At 41.8% G+C, this 17,473-nt stretch overlaps 1 protein-coding gene across 1 annotated transcript in view; it reads left to right on the top strand.

The window, feature by feature from the left end:
• The first annotated feature begins 6 nt into the window (after positions 1–6).
• LOC139661260 (chromodomain-helicase-DNA-binding protein 9-like) overlaps positions 7–17,473 on the top strand; it is a 48,138-nt gene continuing 30,671 nt past the window's right edge. Inside the window, exons 1-7 of the mRNA XM_071539685.1 lie at positions 7–91; positions 1,282–1,403; positions 4,586–4,829; positions 8,458–8,634; positions 9,266–9,409; positions 11,599–11,854; positions 14,267–14,477. Coding sequence (XP_071395786.1) covers positions 89–91; positions 1,282–1,403; positions 4,586–4,829; positions 8,458–8,634; positions 9,266–9,409; positions 11,599–11,854; positions 14,267–14,477 — 1,157 coding nt within the window. The 5' untranslated portion in view covers positions 7–88. The remainder of the gene's footprint in view (positions 92–1,281; positions 1,404–4,585; positions 4,830–8,457; positions 8,635–9,265; positions 9,410–11,598; positions 11,855–14,266; positions 14,478–17,473) is intronic.

The raw sequence follows: 17,473 nt of genomic DNA on the forward strand, positions 1-17,473 counted from the left end.
CAGCACCTGGGAGCTGAAGGGCGACGTGGATCAGAGCAAGATCGAGGAGTTTGAGCAGCTGCAGGCAGCCAAGCCAGACTCGCGCAGGATGGTAAGCCACGCCCACCCATCTGACCCACCTATCTCATCTCATCTCCATTTCCCTCTGTCTGTTTCTCTCATATGTATTCAGGTTTGTTGTTGCTGGTATGTGTGTGTGTTTGGGCATGTGTAGGTGGGTTTTTAAAGTGGTAATCCACAAGTTGCTCTGTTTTTTCAATTTTGGTGATAGACGGTTATGACTGGTGTTTTTGCACTTTTGAACACTCTGTTCTGGACGAATGGGAAAATGTTTGAATGACAGAATTGGGTAGTGTGTGATCTTTCGTCTTCATGAGTGTGACACCTGATCTTTGTCCCGTAGCAGGACCAAGCAGACCAGTCATTTAGTCTGTCCAGCCCTCGTCTGGCAAAATTTGAACAGTCTTCTAGTATGACCTTGGCTTTACTGACATTTTTTCAAGTCATATCCACTCTTGTCACTCTCTCTTCCACCCATCCACCCCACCTGCTTCAGTGCAAATTCATGTTCATTTGAGGGTAGGAAATGAAGGTATGCTGCTTCCGTTTAGGCAGTGTGCTATTGTGTTTTTGAGGAGTGCTTTTTGGTAACTTGTTTGCTTTCTTTTTGGAGATTGGCTACTTCACACCTCACATTCGCAGCTTTGCGAGCCTGTTCATTCAACTGTAGGGTCATTCTCTTCTTGAACTACATCTATTTCCCAGTAATTGTACAAATGTGTGAATGCCTAAGTGACACATGTTGTAGACTACTTGTGAATTCGCCCCATGGAGAGAAAAACTGTAAAAATACGTTTTTAGAGTGTTATTTTTCTACCAGCCACTGACTTTGCTGGGATTATCTGCCTTTACCTGATTTTAATTTCTTTCTCTCTTTCTCCCTATCACTCTGTTTCCTAGCTCTCTCCACCCTAACCCTCCTCTACTCTCTGCCTCATTTTGGGAAAACATTTTTACTCCATAGAGATTTGTGCATCTAAAATGTAAATAAAGTAATTTCCAAAATGCTATATATCTGCTTTTGAAAAAAAAATCAAGTATGTTAAGGTGTTACTGTACACAGTACTTAAGGAAAATACTGTCCTTTGAAAAAGCTCTATAATTAGTTTTAAATTAATGCTATCATTTTGTCAGAGCAGTTCACTTTTTTACCAAATGGTTAATAGCCCATTTTGGAGATGAAAGCGTGAACTGTCCCTTTAAATCTTGTTTTTAACTCAGGAGCGGCCCCCAGCCAGCCTGTGGAAGAAGAGGGAGCAGTCGAGGGAATACAGGAATGGCAACAGCCTCAGGGACTACCAGCTAGAAGGAGTCAACTGGCTCCTCTTCAACTGGTACAACAGGTCAGCTATACATACATGCATGCATGTGCACACACACACACACACACACACACACACACACACACATACACATACACATACACGCACATGCACAGTGTGCAAAGGCAGATCAAAATGGAAAAGGAGCCTGAACACCAGGAAATCAAGCCAGAAATGACATTATGGAGCTGAGATGTAAAAAGAAAAAGGCTCTTTTAATTTGACATGGTGCAAAAAGTGAAGACAAGTAAAGTTTAAGCAAACATTTCACCAATCAGGCTATCTTTATTCCACCCTGTCAAGTGAAGTTTGAGTGAACTTTTGAAATGTGAATACAATGTGTTTAAATTGAATCTTTTTTTTTTTCATTTGCTTTGCTGGATGTAGAACATCTCAACACAAAAAAGCATATCCACAAGAAAAATGGAAAGAGATTTTCAAGAATTGGTTAGCATTTGGCAAGTTGTTATTTTTCTTTCCTGTCAGGTAATGTTGGCTGTATTTCTGTCTGAAGATGAAAACAAAGAAATGCAATTGGCAATATGCACAGAGACTTAAACATGGGAGCATCAGCCTGTCTGGCGTTAATCAGAAGTCGTGATGGATAGATATTTTAATGACTTTGGCTGCAAACGTCACTACACCATTATGTATTTGACAAATGTGTTTTATTCAGCAAATTTGTTTCCATCATTATTTATCACACAAAACGCTTTCCCTCCTCAAGTGAGCATAAAAACTTTTTTGGATGGAAACCCAGCAAATGTCAGCTATATCAAATACATACACAAGCACACAGTTTATCTATCTATCTTTTCTGCCTCTCTCTGTCTATTTGTTTAACTCTCCATATTTCTTCTGTCACAGTGCTAAGTAGTGCAGAAGGTAAACTAGTAGAGCAGTGAGCTGATGGCAGCTTTCATCCCACATACTGCAGTCACACAAAGGACAGAGGTTCACTACCTCTCTGCATAGGGAAGCCAGACTCGGTTCACATCACTGCACTTAATATTTATTAATAATAATAATAATAAAGCACTTTTCCTTTGTTCCAGTAATATAGCACTTTTGCATTGTTCAAAATGAACGAGGCGAACACATCAACAAACAACCAGCTGTACTAAATCAAAAGACTTATTCTGCTGACTCTAGTAACAACCATAGCTTATTGAGGCCCGCTCAGCAAATTTCATAAACCGTGTTAAACTACAACATAATGACAGCAAACAAGTGCATATGGAAGGATGCTTACTAGATTTAGCAATAAACCTGAGGACAGGCACTTACTGCCTGTCTGCATAGGGAAGCTATACTCAAAAGCTTCACTATAATCAGCATATGGAGACATTCTCAACTAGATTTTGTAAGATTTTCAAGAGGGCCAGTCATAGCCTAAAGGTTGGAGAAGTGCGCTTGTGTAGAAGGTTGTTGGTATGGAAAAATGTGAGTGGGAGTGTAAATGAGCAATGCTAGCTCCACCCTCAAGAAATGCTATAACTTACAGTGGTAATCTGCGTGATCCTCAAATGTATTTATTTATATGTTGTTTTGTGTTTGGTGCTAAGCGGTCATTGCTGTGCTGTTTTTGCATTGCACTTGCCAGATATTGTTGCTAGTAATGTTGTTTTCGTTGGATTTTCTGTTGATGAAGTTTGAGTTTCTGTAGGTGGCGCTCTTTTCTTTGTCTGTTCAGCCATGGTGGCTGTCACTGCTCATGCTAACTACTCAGTTCTTCTTCTATTTATGTATTTATAATTATTAACAAACTGCTGTTGAAACATAAAATGCGTCACTTCCTATACACTACTTCCTATACTCCCAGGAAAGACCTACCCAAAACCAGGTGTTTATAGTGGCAAATCAAATTCAAATGTTTTCTTTCATATCAAAATGTTGTGGATTATTACTTTTATTTTCTTTAAGCATGTGCCTTAGGACAGGGACATGCTGCCTGTCTGCATAGGGAAGCTAGCCTCCACAGCTTCAGCACACTTAGCATTTGGAAGGACAAATAGATTTAGCATATACCTTACACCTCTGGGGAAAAAGTAAGGTATCTGTCTACATATTTGCTTGTGAAGCTTTAATAATGCCCTGCTGATGGAATACTATATTCATTGATTCAGAGAGACTCGAAACAAGGGTCTTTATATTGCAAGAGTAGTCGTCTCAGTGCGTAGGGACTGCAGATGATGAATAATGAATCACTTTTCCTGTCGTGTGTACTGACCATGCCGTGATTTGGCTGAGTTCATATTATTTGCTTGGGCCTGTGAGGCAAGTCAAATTTCCCGTCGAGGTGTACATTGCTGCACCAACAATCGCTTCCCTTCGCCCACAGTCACAAAAGAAGCATTACACAGTACATCTGGAGTACACGGTGTCTGCGTGAGGCCTGGGAATTGGCTCTGCTAGTGTGTGTGCGTGCGTGTGTTTGTGTATGCCTACGCAGAGAGATTCATCAGAAGTGGAGAGCCGCTTAAGAGGCCAGTGGGAATATCTGCACGTTGCAATTAGCATCAAGACATAATACCCCCACCCACTGGACAGCCGAATAAATGGCTTGCTGGAGCACACCACACAGCAGAGGCAATTGCATTTGCCATTATGTTGTATCTCATCTCCTCGGTCTATTATTATTGCTGATGATGTCGTTTTCTTCCCCCTTGTTCTCTGTTTATTCTTTTAATATTATATCCCTTCTGTATTTTCCTCGCTCCTCTCTCCTCTCCCTCTGTTTTTTCACCCTCTTCTCTGCTCTTTTTTATCCTACCCTACTTTTCTGTCTGCCTTCAACCGGTACAACAGGTCAGCCACACAACAGAAACGCTCGCCATAAATATGCAGGACTTTGTCTCGGTGATACTGGGACATAACAACACCTCATGTAGCAGCATAAGCATATACTGGCACACATGGTACAGGGGCTGTACTGTTGTACGCATGCACACACACACTCACACACAAACGCATATTTGCAATGCATGCACAGCCACGCTGAAAATCCACACCCACGCACACATACTCACACACGCCAGGGATGTAATTTTTCAGTTTTGTTTTCAGAAAACTGTCATTCATTTCTAATTGGCAAATCCCCTTTGCCTGCCCCCACCCCTTTTCTCTCCTCTGCTGTTTTTATTCCACCCCAATTTTCTGTCTACCTCCTTCCCTCTACGCCTCATCCATCTCACACCTGTCAGACGGAACTGCATCCTGGCAGACGAGATGGGCCTGGGGAAGACCATCCAGTCCATCACCTTCCTAGAGGAGATCCTCCGCGTGGGCATCAAGGGGCCCTTCCTCATCATCGCCCCACTCTCCACCATTGCCAACTGGGAGCGCGAGTTCCGTACCTGGACCCACCTCAACGTCATTGTCTACCACGGCAGCATGGTCAGCCGGCAGATGCTGCAGCAGTACGAGATGTACTTCAGGGATGCGCAGGTAAACGGGCGACAAGCGCACAAATCTTTTTGCCTTTTAATTTAGCAAATCGAGAGAGAAGAAGTGTGCACTCTCCCAGTCAAGGTGCTGGATTGAATAGAGCAACAGAAAGTTTATAACAACCTGCACACTGTTGCCTGTTGGATCTGATGAAGATCCATGTTGGATCAAAGGTTTTGTATATTTTATTCACAAGAAATGGTGAGAAGGCTGTCAATATTGTGCAGATCTTCCTGCAGAAATTTTAGGGCAGTCAGTTTTCAGCATGAGAATCTACTTATATATAGTGTGTGCAGGAATTTGTCATTGACATTAATGTGATAAAATATCCACAATTCATATGGTTGCACAAATACATATGGTACAGAGTCCAACGTGGGACACAACATGACCTCACACTTAGTGCAAATGTTAACGTGCAGCACATACAATAGTCAGGTCACCATACGTATCGCTCTTGATGTATTTGTTCTTTGTGTTTGTTTTATTGACAAGGTTCCTGAAATCCATTAGGAAATCACACTGTCCAGACAAATGCCCCTTGGGTTTAGTACATTTCTATTCTCTCCAAATCAGAAATTATCATGATTTTAGTAAGTCTAGTAAGTTAGGTTTGGTTCTGACACCATTTGGTTCAGATGCACATAGAGATTCTTTAGATTCTTGCCATTGCTAGGTGGGGGATTTTTCATCAGGTTTATATAAAATTCCAAAACCTTTGGTGTAAATCCCTCAACTTGAAATTTTTTTTAGTTTCGCAGTCTCTCCCTCTGGGTGTCATGAGCATTGTCATCTTGCCATTGATCTTAACAAGCCATTTTAAATGCCATGCCAAGCAGGGCCACAGCTACAACAGAGGAAATCTGTCAGGATCGTTATTCATCAGAATGAAACTGGTGAATCACAAATCACATCCAATTGGAAAAAATATTTCAAATTACAATATGTCATACACACTGTACGTTTTCAGTCCTTCACAAGGTCCGTTAATAATTTCATCCACACTGCCAGTAGGTCAGTGTTCCACTTTTCAATGGCCCAGCATGAAAAAATCAAAATAATAATAGACTTTATTTCTTTTTGCTTCATAATTTGAAGTATCCAGCGCCAAGTCCACTCCACACAGCTATTGAATTCTGAGGTATTGTCCAATGTAACTGGCCAGAAAAAGCACAACAGAGAGGGGACTCGACCAATGGCAGAGCGGAGAGATAAACAGGCTTATCACAGGGTGAGAAAAAGTAAGGTCAGAATATATTTTTTTGTTCGGCCACTGGCTAAAGAAATAAAGAAGATATGAAGCAGGTTATTGTTGAACCCTGCTTCATATCACAATATTGAAAAGGATATTATTTGTGAGGTTGAGTTGTTTAATAAGTACCCAGCTATTATTAACAGCTATGATCAACAGTCACTGTAACACATGACATTTTCTGGACGCTTGAAAGTAGTGCCTTACTGTTCCATGAATCGATACAGTTTAATTGTTTATCCATCCTTTATATAAATCCTAAGTTCACAAGTTGAGTTACAGCAGTGTAACTGTAGCTGCTGGATGTGCTAACTGTGATACTTTGTCACACTGTTGTGGTTATTATCATCATAGCAGTTTTCTGGGCCAGGGAAAAGCCTCAAGCAGCGGGGCAACAGTCAGTTGCAGACTCATACAGCCATGCATCCAGCTGGACTCGCATATCTAATATCATTGGGATGGTGAAGTTGATAGTTCAGGTTTTTTAGAGGGCTATCTGATTGGTCACAAATTGGGGGGCCTTTCACGCCATCCCAAAATCACCTGATCTTTCCCTTTTAAAGACAGACTAATAGAAGATAATATCACTGCACTTAGACACATAGACTGGAGGCTAGCATGCTTTTGCACTTCCATTAAAGTAATCACAGTGCTTTTCAGAAACAGCAGCGTGGAGTCAGCAGCGTGGAGTCCTGCGAGTCATCTAATGATATGTCTCAAAAGAGGAAGGCTTCATACGACGATAGGACTCGGAAATTGAAAAGACAGGCGGAACGTGACTGCCATGTGTAACACAAAGCCCAGAGAGACTGGGACACTCTGTAACTAACGCAGCGTAGTCGGGGGAAAACCGTGTACCTCCAAAATGTCACAGTTTCAGGAACAAACATACCTTTAGAAAGACAACCGATGCATGTTTGCAATTATACAATTAGTTTTGAAACGGCTTCATAAGCCCAAGGGTTATAAAATGCACTCAAGACACAGAGGACCATGTCATCGTTTAGTTCCAGTAAAAAACATGAAAATCACCAAAATTGGTAGCGGGAGCTTTTCTCCTGATAACAGCAGTAAGTGGCGTTTGATGGATGGTGAATGCCGAGTAGCGCGAAGCCCCGGGCATAGGCTTCGTACAGTCAGAGGGTCTGTGGTGATGCTTTGTGTCAGCCATCACGACAGGTATTTAGCAGCTCTTTGTATGACTTTCTCATTGATTCCATTGTTCAGTCATGTCAAAAACCACAATGTAAAATGAACAAAAATATTTAAATATTTTAAATAGTGTTTCAGATTCATTTTAGCTTTTGATAATTGGAGAAAACCAATGTCAGCTGTAAGGTTTTGACATCAAGATAAATTGTTCATGAATCACAACACTGGTTAAAATTTGGGGCATAAGGAGATTTTTTACAAATGAGTGGCTCAGTGTAACTAACACAGCACATAATGCGGGATTCAAAGGGTGGCACGATCCCAGCAGTAGGCGGCTAGGTAGTTAGTTAGCCCCGGGCACAGGCTTTCTACGGTTGTCGGGCCGTGTGATGTGTCACAACAGGCAGTTAGGAGCTCTTAGTATTCAGACAAACCGTAGGAGGAGGAATGAGGGTGAGGGAGAGCAGAACAGAGCGGAGCCACCACTAGGCTGTCTCCCAGGCAGCCTGTGATGTCATGGCAGCCCCCAAGGGGAACTCTCTGTCAGCGCTGCTCAGGCATGTCAGAGGGAGAAGCTCTACAGCACAGCAGTCTGGCTGGCTGGCTGTGGGAGAGGGTTACTGGATGACTGAGTGGGTTCCTCGAGGACTAGTGTCAAGGCAGTAGATACAAATGGAGAGGCGGGGTTAAACGTGAAGTTAGCCATTCCTCTGCTGTCAACAGACTGCATAATGGTGCGAATTAGTAAGTTTGCAATGTTAGTAGGTACAAAGAGATACTGGTAGCATTTTTAGGGACTTAGCTGTGGACTTCACGTATACATGGATGGTGCTTGTGTATCTGCAGCATTCTTTCTGTCAACACTACTCTTCACTGTTGTTTTATTTACATTCTCATCATATTCTCTTGGAAGACACAGCCCTGTTTGAATGACAATACACACTCTGAATAATTCAAATACATAAAGAATGTATTGTCCTTCCAACCAAGGAACAGAAATATGTGCTTGTGCATACCTACACGCCTAAGACACACAGAGATAACTTCCCCAGAGAGGTGCAAGTACAGCACTTGCCGGGCAATAGCATTTATTGGGCAAGTGCGCACACAATAACAGAGAAAACCTCTAGCCTCATTTCTGAAAGTTGAGAATACCTGTTTTCTGAATGCCTTATAAACAAACTTGACTCAATTTGTCCCATATCTGTACTCTTTTGTCTCAAGGGCCGTGTGTTGCGCGGCGCCTACAGGTTCCAGGCTGTCATCACCACCTTTGAGATGATCCTGGGAGGCTGTCCCGAGCTCAACGCCATAGAGTGGCGCTGCGTGATCATCGATGAGGCCCACCGCCTCAAGAACAAGAACTGCAAGCTGCTAGAGGGCTTCAAGCTCATGAGCCTGGTACGTACACTCGGCCTAGAGGGAGAAACCGCGATTAAAACTCATTTAAAATGTACACAGTGCTGCGCATAGTTAAAGCTGCACAATGTAGTTTAAAAATTCATTTAATTTCATTCAAATTTCACTTGAAAATACTTGAAACATTCTAGCTTCAAACAGTGTGGCAGGGATCCAGTTTTAATCTTGGAAAGCTTTATTTATTCAGGACTACAACTGTATCTTAAGTTTTTTGACTTCTCATACTTTTTAGAATTTTTAAACCAGGCACAGAGCAGCTTTCAGAAACGCTTCCATCCTTATTGAATTTGTCCTTCTCTAAGTGCATAGAAGACTTAAAATTCAGCGGTGTCTTGTTGGCTCAGTGCGCAAAGCTACATGCTGTTACATACTATTGTGGGTTTGAATCCAGTTGCACCCAATTTCATTAAATATCATTGACATCTTATGATCTTTGTGAACAGCTTTTCCTCCAATCATTCCTGTCACTGTCTACTGTATCTTGTCTAATAAAGCAGATATCCCATGAAATGCAATAAAAAAAATTATAATAATAATCCAATAATTGCAAATATTTTGGCAAATGAGTCTCTCTGACACTCTCTCTCTCTCTATGCCTCCTGTCCTTTTCCAGGAGCACAAGGTCCTGCTGACGGGCACTCCTCTCCAGAACACAGTGGAGGAGCTGTTCAGCCTTCTCCACTTCCTGGAGCCGGCACGTTTCCCCTCGGAGAACACCTTCATGCAGGAGTTTGGAGACCTCAAGACTGAGGAGCAGGTGAGCCTGGGGAATACAAGGAGGAGATGCATAACACATTTCAGTGTGAACAGATAATAAAAATTCAGGAATCCTGATGTGATCTGATCACTGGCCAGACAGTAGTTTGAGCTTCCGTTGCTGTTTACCTCACGTTAATGGACAATTGGGGAAAGAATACGTACAGAGAGGCAGAAGCGTGAGGAACATGAGGGAAAAATACTATTCATGTAAAACGTACAAAATGCTGTGCATAGTTAAGGTGAATGTATGCAGTTATGGTAAAAACTAAATTGAATGAAAATTATTCAAGTAGCGTACACACATACTCCTCCATACTCCGCTCATAGCTTCCCATCCAAACCACCATACATATATTTATTTAGCCAGTAGTAGCTTGGACATTACAGAGGCCCTGGACTGGTGGGAAAAATTGAAATGAGGGAAGTACTCCCCCACCCTAAACCACTATGTTCACATGTCCTGCAGCAAGACATTTAAGCTGCTCCAGTTGAGCTGTTTATTGGTCATTGGTACTAGACTGTGGTTATACTGGCTTTATAGCTCCTAGGTGTGTATGTGTCATTGTAACTACCACCCCTCACCTCTGAATACACACACTGTTGCTGTCATGCTTACAGTCACCTTGCCTGGCTAAAGAAATAAAAAGCACTGGTACAAAAGTAGATGCCTAAAAGCCCATTCAGTAATTGAAGTATGACATTCTGTTGTCCCAGCACTTAATATATTTATGTAATGAATTATTGGATTGAAGACATTTTTTTCACTCTGAAATGTATTGTCTGAGTAGTTGATGCAATGATTGATGCTATGTGACAACTAAATGAGTTTCACATGTAGCTTGTGGCTGTCAAAAGGTTGTTTACATTTGTAACATTTATACAATGGAGTAAAACATACATGTATATTGACTTATGAAGTTCAAAGATAAGGCTTCCATCTATAGGCAAGTCGTCAAGAACATATGCAAAGATATCCTACATTTAGACACTGAAATAAATTTCAGATTGTATCTTTGAAGACTAGTTAGTATAACAAATCCCAATGCTATGCTATGGACCCAGTGATATACTGGAGCTCCATTTGGTGTGTGCACTGTATCAAGGGACAGGCATGTTTGTTTTTAACCACCACCGCACCTGGTGTTTGCTTGGTGCGTGGAGCTAAAGGTCCTATTGGTACAGATGGAACTCTTGAATTGGTGCTCCTTTCTAGCTAGGTCACACTGACATTTTGCACAGCACACACGTGACTAACATATGGTGGCTAACGATATCAGTGGGCATTATGTTACTTGTTACTAAAATATGTATTGACACCACTGCTCATAAGAAGAAGGCTTTTTACTTCCCCTGCCTCATATTGCTGTTATAAGCCCATGTGTCCACCTGGGCACCTCTTTTTTTAGCTAGTAGCATTCAACATATGCTTGGGGGAAGACTATTGAAAACCTCTTTGAAGTGTGGCACTCATCTGCCGAAAGTTTAAATATTTGTAACAATTATTGCTTGACACTACACGCAAGCAATCATGTTAAGCTCTTAGTGCCATTGGAAACATGCAATCTTTTGCATTGGAAATGAGCAGAAAAAGAAGCCAGCACTGTGAAGAGAGGTTCCCAGCAGACGCACAACCTAACTGATGTTAGGCCAGAACCTGTATACATGATGAATCTACTTACAGTAAGTCTACATGGGCCATCTGGATCTTGTGGGGTGCCATGCTACCAGTCTCTCTTTAGGCCTGTTAGTGTTACAATGTTATTCATTCTCAGGATTTTACAGTTTGTTGATAGAAGAGATAGTCGACTGTCATGACAGGCTATTAAAAATGCAAAATAGTAGTTTAGATTTGGTTCACTGGTGATCCAAACATGTTTTTTTTTTACCTCACTGCAAAATAGTGTCTTGTAAGCCCATGAGAACTGGGCATCTTAAAGGGGCAGGATCATATGTGCTTTGGATGTGACTCTTCAAGCTGGGGTCAAGTGTGTGCCCATTAGTTTCATGAGAGGGGTTGATATCTTGTGACTGTGTGGATGTTGATACTGGATTTAAACCGAGACTTCTGTCAGAAGCTCAAAGCATCCTGCCCTCCACACCCCTTCGACACCACAGAGCCCTTGACTTGCAGTAGCCATGCTGTTGACAACTGCCCAATGCGTGTCTTGTCATCTTTGTGACCCCCAGGTCCAGAAGCTCCAAGGCATCCTAAAGCCCATGATGCTGCGTCGGTTGAAGGAGGATGTGGAGAAGAAGTTGGCTCCTAAAGAGGAGACCATCATCGAGGTGGAGCTGACCAACATACAGAAGAAATACTACCGCGCCATCCTGGAGAAGAACTTCTCCTTCCTGGCCAAAGGTGCCGGCCAGGCCAATGTGCCCAACCTGGTCAATACCATGATGGAGCTGCGAAAGTGCTGCAACCACCCCTACCTCATCAAAGGTAGGCTAGTTCTAAACAAGTGTCACTTTATTAGTCTAAGTGCAGATGAGTGTAGTTCTGATCAGTGCTGAGAGCATGTCAGAGGGGGGTAGTTCTGACGCTAAATTTAGCAAATGTAGGTGCTCACTCTAGTTTGCTAGTGCAAGGGATTGTTGCATCAGATTCTGTGTATTGATAAAATTGTCTTAAGTAGGCTATTACAAATTTCTACCTCTCCACCAGAGATTGCATATTTACACATGGACTGAAGCTGTGTTGTGCTCTTCTTGTGTCTTGTGATGGCTTATTGCGTATTTGTTTCGTTTCTTGTTTAATTCAACCACAGTGTTGCCAGAGGCAAGTTTCTAGAGTTCTGCAATAGTCCTATTTTTGTAGCATAAGCTCCAGAAATTATATCCATGCTACGCAGACTAGTAAAAAGGTGAGATTCAGATTCAGAGAAAAAATTGTTATTTTGCATAATGCTGCTTGGGAAAGCAGCATTATGAAAATGCAACCATATGAATGGACAGTATAGTTTTGCTCTTGTATTTTGCCCTAATATGATACTAACAGAGAATATGTAGTGGACTTGGCTAAACTAGTGTTGACAGAATTCCTTCATCAAGGGGAGACTGCGGGAACAGATGATGATGCCATTGCCTATCCAGTCAAACATGCGCTTAGATAATGTGGTTCTAGCCAAGCTTGTCTAAGATACTTGACTTTACTATCCCCATAGTGCTTTCCCATCCATAGCATTCACTTATACTGAATTACAGTTGCATGATGTTAAATCACTTTGCTTTGTTTTGGTATGGCAGTATGAAAGGTCAATACAAAATATGAAGAATATGGGAAACCTGGGCTGATTGTCCTGATTGTGTTGGATGACAAAGTGCTTATTACTGCCACACTAGAGAGCGCTTTGTAATACTGTTCATACCAAAAATGCCCCTTTTTGTTGTGAGCATACCCATCTAGTCATTTTTTTGATGAGCCTTAAAACCTTCAGGTGAGAGTATTTTTTTTTATAGGTCAGAGTACCATTTAAAAATATAGGGACAACTAACCCCACAGCCGAGGCTAGACATTTGTGACATTGTGTCAGACAGTCTTTGATATTTAATAAATATTTGTCAAAATATCCTTAAAGTATAAAAGAGATATCCTTTTCAACCCAAGGCTTTATGCTTTCTGATGATGTTAACATCACTTATTTGACATACACTGACTCTGAGAAATCCACATGACAGCAAAAAGTGGGACAACTAGCCCTGGCCTCCCTACTTATCATGAAGTGATACGCACTGGGTGGGGGGCGGGGGTCCAGCTTGGTAAATGGGTGGCACTGTTCCCAAGATGGTTGCAGCATGCTATTGATTGCCACTATAACTGTGTGTTAGTAGGTCAGACACATTGTGTGCTCCTTGTTTCCATGAGCGTTTGTAAGTGGAAAGGCAACACTCTGACGTGGTATGTGGAAGGTGTGACTAAGCCAGTTGTCACACACATCAGACAGAATGTGGTCACACACAGCTGCCTAGGGGAAGAGGAGAGTGAACTGTGTTGAGACGGTGACGCTGTTCGCTTATGGTGCTTTTGGACCACATGGCTCTCTGCTCTCTTCTGCTCTATCGGCAAGCATCCGCCTTGTTAAAATGTCCTTGAGCAAGTCACTGAACCCTGCTTCTGCTACTTTATCTATTTTGGATACGAGAGTGCAGAAAATGAAGAGTTTATTTCCAAAAGTTTATTTCCAGTGGACTCTCTCCACTGGAAAAAGTGACATCTCCTCTTGCAGAATGATTGACAGCATAGAATTGAAACAAATTCTGATACTTTTTAAAGAATAGTTGGTAACTTAAATTATCGGCTCACAAACACTGTAACATATTAGCATCAATGAATAACATATTAGCAACATATTAGCAGTAATGAATGATGAACTGTCAACTGCGCTAGACAAATTCTGTTCACTCATGTATTATGGACCAGGTTGAGTAGCAAAAAAGATGTTTGGGTCTCAGAAGACCATACCTCACGCTCTGTGGATGTCTGTGTAAGACAGGTCCTGCCTTAAGCCTAGTGCATTATATATTGCCCTTGTCCCCCTATATAGTGTGAATTTGAGCCTCTCCTTTCAGGTCATAGGTTCAGGCAATCAGATTGAAATTTTTGTTTGTCCCACATACTGTAAACCTGTTAAACATACTCTCCCTGTACCTGGTCATTGGCTTTTCTGCTCTAGTTTGTGTTCATATTAATGTCTCCTGTATGTTTGTGTATAAATGTTTACTGTGAGTATATATTGATTTGTTTGCCTTGCTGTTTGAAGGTTCCCAAAGGAGGCAATACAGTCTTGGTCTAGTAGAAAACGCATAGTAAGAGGGCAACATTATCGCTAACATGCCCATGTCTTTACTACTTCAGGGGCAGAAGAGAAGATCCTGGAGGACTTCCGGGAGGTGTACAGCCCCACTGCCATGGACTTCCACCTGCAGGCCATGGTGCAGTCCGCCGGGAAACTGGTCCTCATTGACAAACTGCTGCCCAAGATGAAGGCCGGGGGGCACAAGGTGCTCATCTTCTCCCAGATGGTGCGCTGCCTGGACATCCTGGAGGACTACCTCATTCAGAGAAGGTAATGAAGATGGATGGTGATGGATTCATTGTTTATTGCTCTGCCTTTACATGGTTCCTACACAAGTCTGGAAAAGTATGGAAAATTATCTCTATCTACATTACCATTATCAAAATCAGAGTTTATGTATTGCAAGAATAGGCTGGAAAATATTTTATGTAGTTTGTACACCCATTGTCATTTTGATATTTGTTGTTGAAAAGAATAATTCAGCAATATAGTGATATGGCCTCTATATTACCCATCCAGTATCAGCATACATCATATTGAACACCAAGTAAATTGTCAAATGCAGCAAAGAAATCAAGGTCCCAAAAGAGTATAGAATCTTGAAATGGAAAGTATGTAGTAACCTTGCTTTTCCTGTCTGCCTGTCAATGGGTTGAATTTCTAATACGGTTTCTGCCGTAGGGCATGTAGGGAGGAAAATCGACTCGGGCTCCAGAGAGGATTTGTGACTGAGGTCCCAAGATTTTTTTTTTTGTACTGAACTATCTGCTGTTTGCTTACTGCTGCTCAGTAATGTTGAATCAGTCCCATCCTCTGGCTTTATTAGATTCTGCATGATTTAAAGGAAGCACTAAATCTTGCCAGCATGACTCCCTGGTGGAAAAAGGGAAGCATTTAAACCCAGCTGCAACATAATGTTGCCCGGTGCTGAGAGGTGATCAAGACGACATTGCAGGAACAGAGGAAGACTATACCAAAACCCTTCCTCATTCGTGATATTAGTCAGGGTTCAATTCCACTTCAGCACCCCCTCTGCCTCTCTCCCCTTTAGGGAGCCCTCTGCTCATGATGTTCTGACATGGCAACAAGTAAGCCCTTCTGCTCTTCTCTGTAAGAACACATGTTCTTGGGACGAGGCCACTATTTGTAGCTTTTTAATTACCTTATTGCATACAGGATAATTAGGAATTTGTGTCTCCACATATTTCTGAGACACTTATACACTTATGCTTTTCATCAGAGGGGTTTAGCCATGCTGGAACAGTGTCTTGCAAAGGGAAACTTTACATGGGAATGGACACATTGACTGTAACGGGGATTGAACCTCTGCCGCCCACATGGCTAATCATAGTCCTCTCAGCTGACATGGCCATGGCAACCTCTTCTCCCTTTGCCATAGCAACAGCAGAAAAATGTATTAACATAATCTGTATTTTAACCCCGGATGATCCAGTGAATATTAATATGAATTACTGAAGATCATTTCTAATAGAATTGTATTATTTGATGTATTATATCTTCACAGTCAGCCCACTCATAATGTGCAATAAATCAGTTGATACAAAACATCCACTACAAAGACAAGAAAGGCATCTATCTGAAATATAGAAAACATAATGATAAAACTGGAAAGGAGCTTGCATAGTGTCACTGTCTGGTGAAAAATGTCAACTTTTCAGGGCTTAAGCAAAACAACCTTATTTTCTGCTTGACCACCATGCATTTGTGAGTTTATCCAATGGGGCTTGAAAGGGTTGCATGGGTTCTCAACCCATAGAGGAGCATGTAATCCTTCAACACATGAAAATCACCACAATTGGTTTTCACATGATAACAGCAGTATGGAACCTTATATTTTTATGCTCTACAAATCAATGCACACAATTGATTTGCTTGCTTGAATCAGCGGGATAGCTTGTGGAGTGTTGGATTGTGGGATAAACTTCATGCTGGAAGGTTGCAGGGATTAAGGGAATGAAGTCTCCCTTGCTTCATGCAAGTTTGAATGGAACCCCACTTTGCTTATATGGCAGTTTTTCATCCTGGTTTTTAGAGAGATTCCCCCTCGGACAAAGCAAAGAGAACAGCAAGAGGAAAGCATTTGTATTTAACTTAAAATGGAAGCTACCTATAGGGTGGGTGGGAGTGTGCTGATGATTATATAAAGCTTGTTATATATCTCTTTTTGAAATCCTGAAACTGATTCTACATGCATAAATTTATCTCCTGTCTTTCATTTGCCCTTCACATACTTATCAGGTTAATTCAGCATTCAGTGGAGCTCTTCACAGTTACACCCGCCCCCCCCAACACACGCACACACACATTCCCTTGTGTATTTTCCTCCATTCTCGCTAATATATCACATTTTCCTAAAATTGCTGCAGCCTGTAGTGTTATCACAGAAAAAATCCATCTATGAAATGATTTCCAGAGCCGGAAGTATAAGTAAACAATTTTATTTATTTTTTTACGACCTGGTACCAGCAAGTAGTTTTGTGGGCCCTTGAAGTTCTTCATATTCTCAGATAATCTTTTTTTCTTTTTCAAAAAACAATGGCGTCAATTTTGACAAATCACACAAATGTGATTAGAAGTATTCAGTTGTTTACTGCAGGAAAAGTGCAAAAAATTGCAGTCTGTCAAGTTGATATTGAAATGACATCAATGGCGTCAAGAACCATGGTTACACTGAATTTTGACCTTAAAAATCAAACTGTGAGTCTCCAGCTCCCGTGCTGATTCCCACGGTGTGTGTGTGTGTCTTTGTCTGTGTCTTTGATGTCTTGTAGGGTGTCCAAAAGCCCCATTAAAAACCTGGAAAGTAGTGCCTTGTCGGGATATTTTAGCTAGACAACCCTGGGGAAAAGGTTACTCATAGGGTTAAGGTTAGGTTTAGGATTAGATTTACGGCTAGGAATGTCATAATTGCAGGTAAGATTAGAATTATGGGTTAGGAAATGAATATAAATTAGTAGGATAACTCTCGCTATCTCTCTCGCTCTCTTCGTCTCTCTTTGTTTTCCTTCTGTCCCTATCACTCTCTCTTTTCTCTTTCACTCTTATCACTCTCTTTGGTGTCTCTCTCTGTTTCTTCCGGCTTCCCCCCAGCAGCCGGAACAACCCTAAACCAGTGTAAACATGTGAGGCGCTGTGCGGCGCAGGGCTCAGACTGGGTTCAGCAGCAGGTTACAGACACCCTCAGGGCTCCACCACATCAGACGGGCAGGGTGTTTCTGCGGGGTTGCTCCTGACTGGAGGTGGAT

Source organism: Centroberyx affinis, unplaced genomic scaffold (assembly GCF_046629955.1).
Source record: "Centroberyx affinis isolate AG114_WGS23_722 - 3 ecotype Tasmania unplaced genomic scaffold, CSIRO-AGI_Caff_v1 ptg003490l_1, whole genome shotgun sequence".
Classification (NCBI taxonomy): Eukaryota; Metazoa; Chordata; class Actinopteri; order Beryciformes; family Berycidae; genus Centroberyx; species Centroberyx affinis.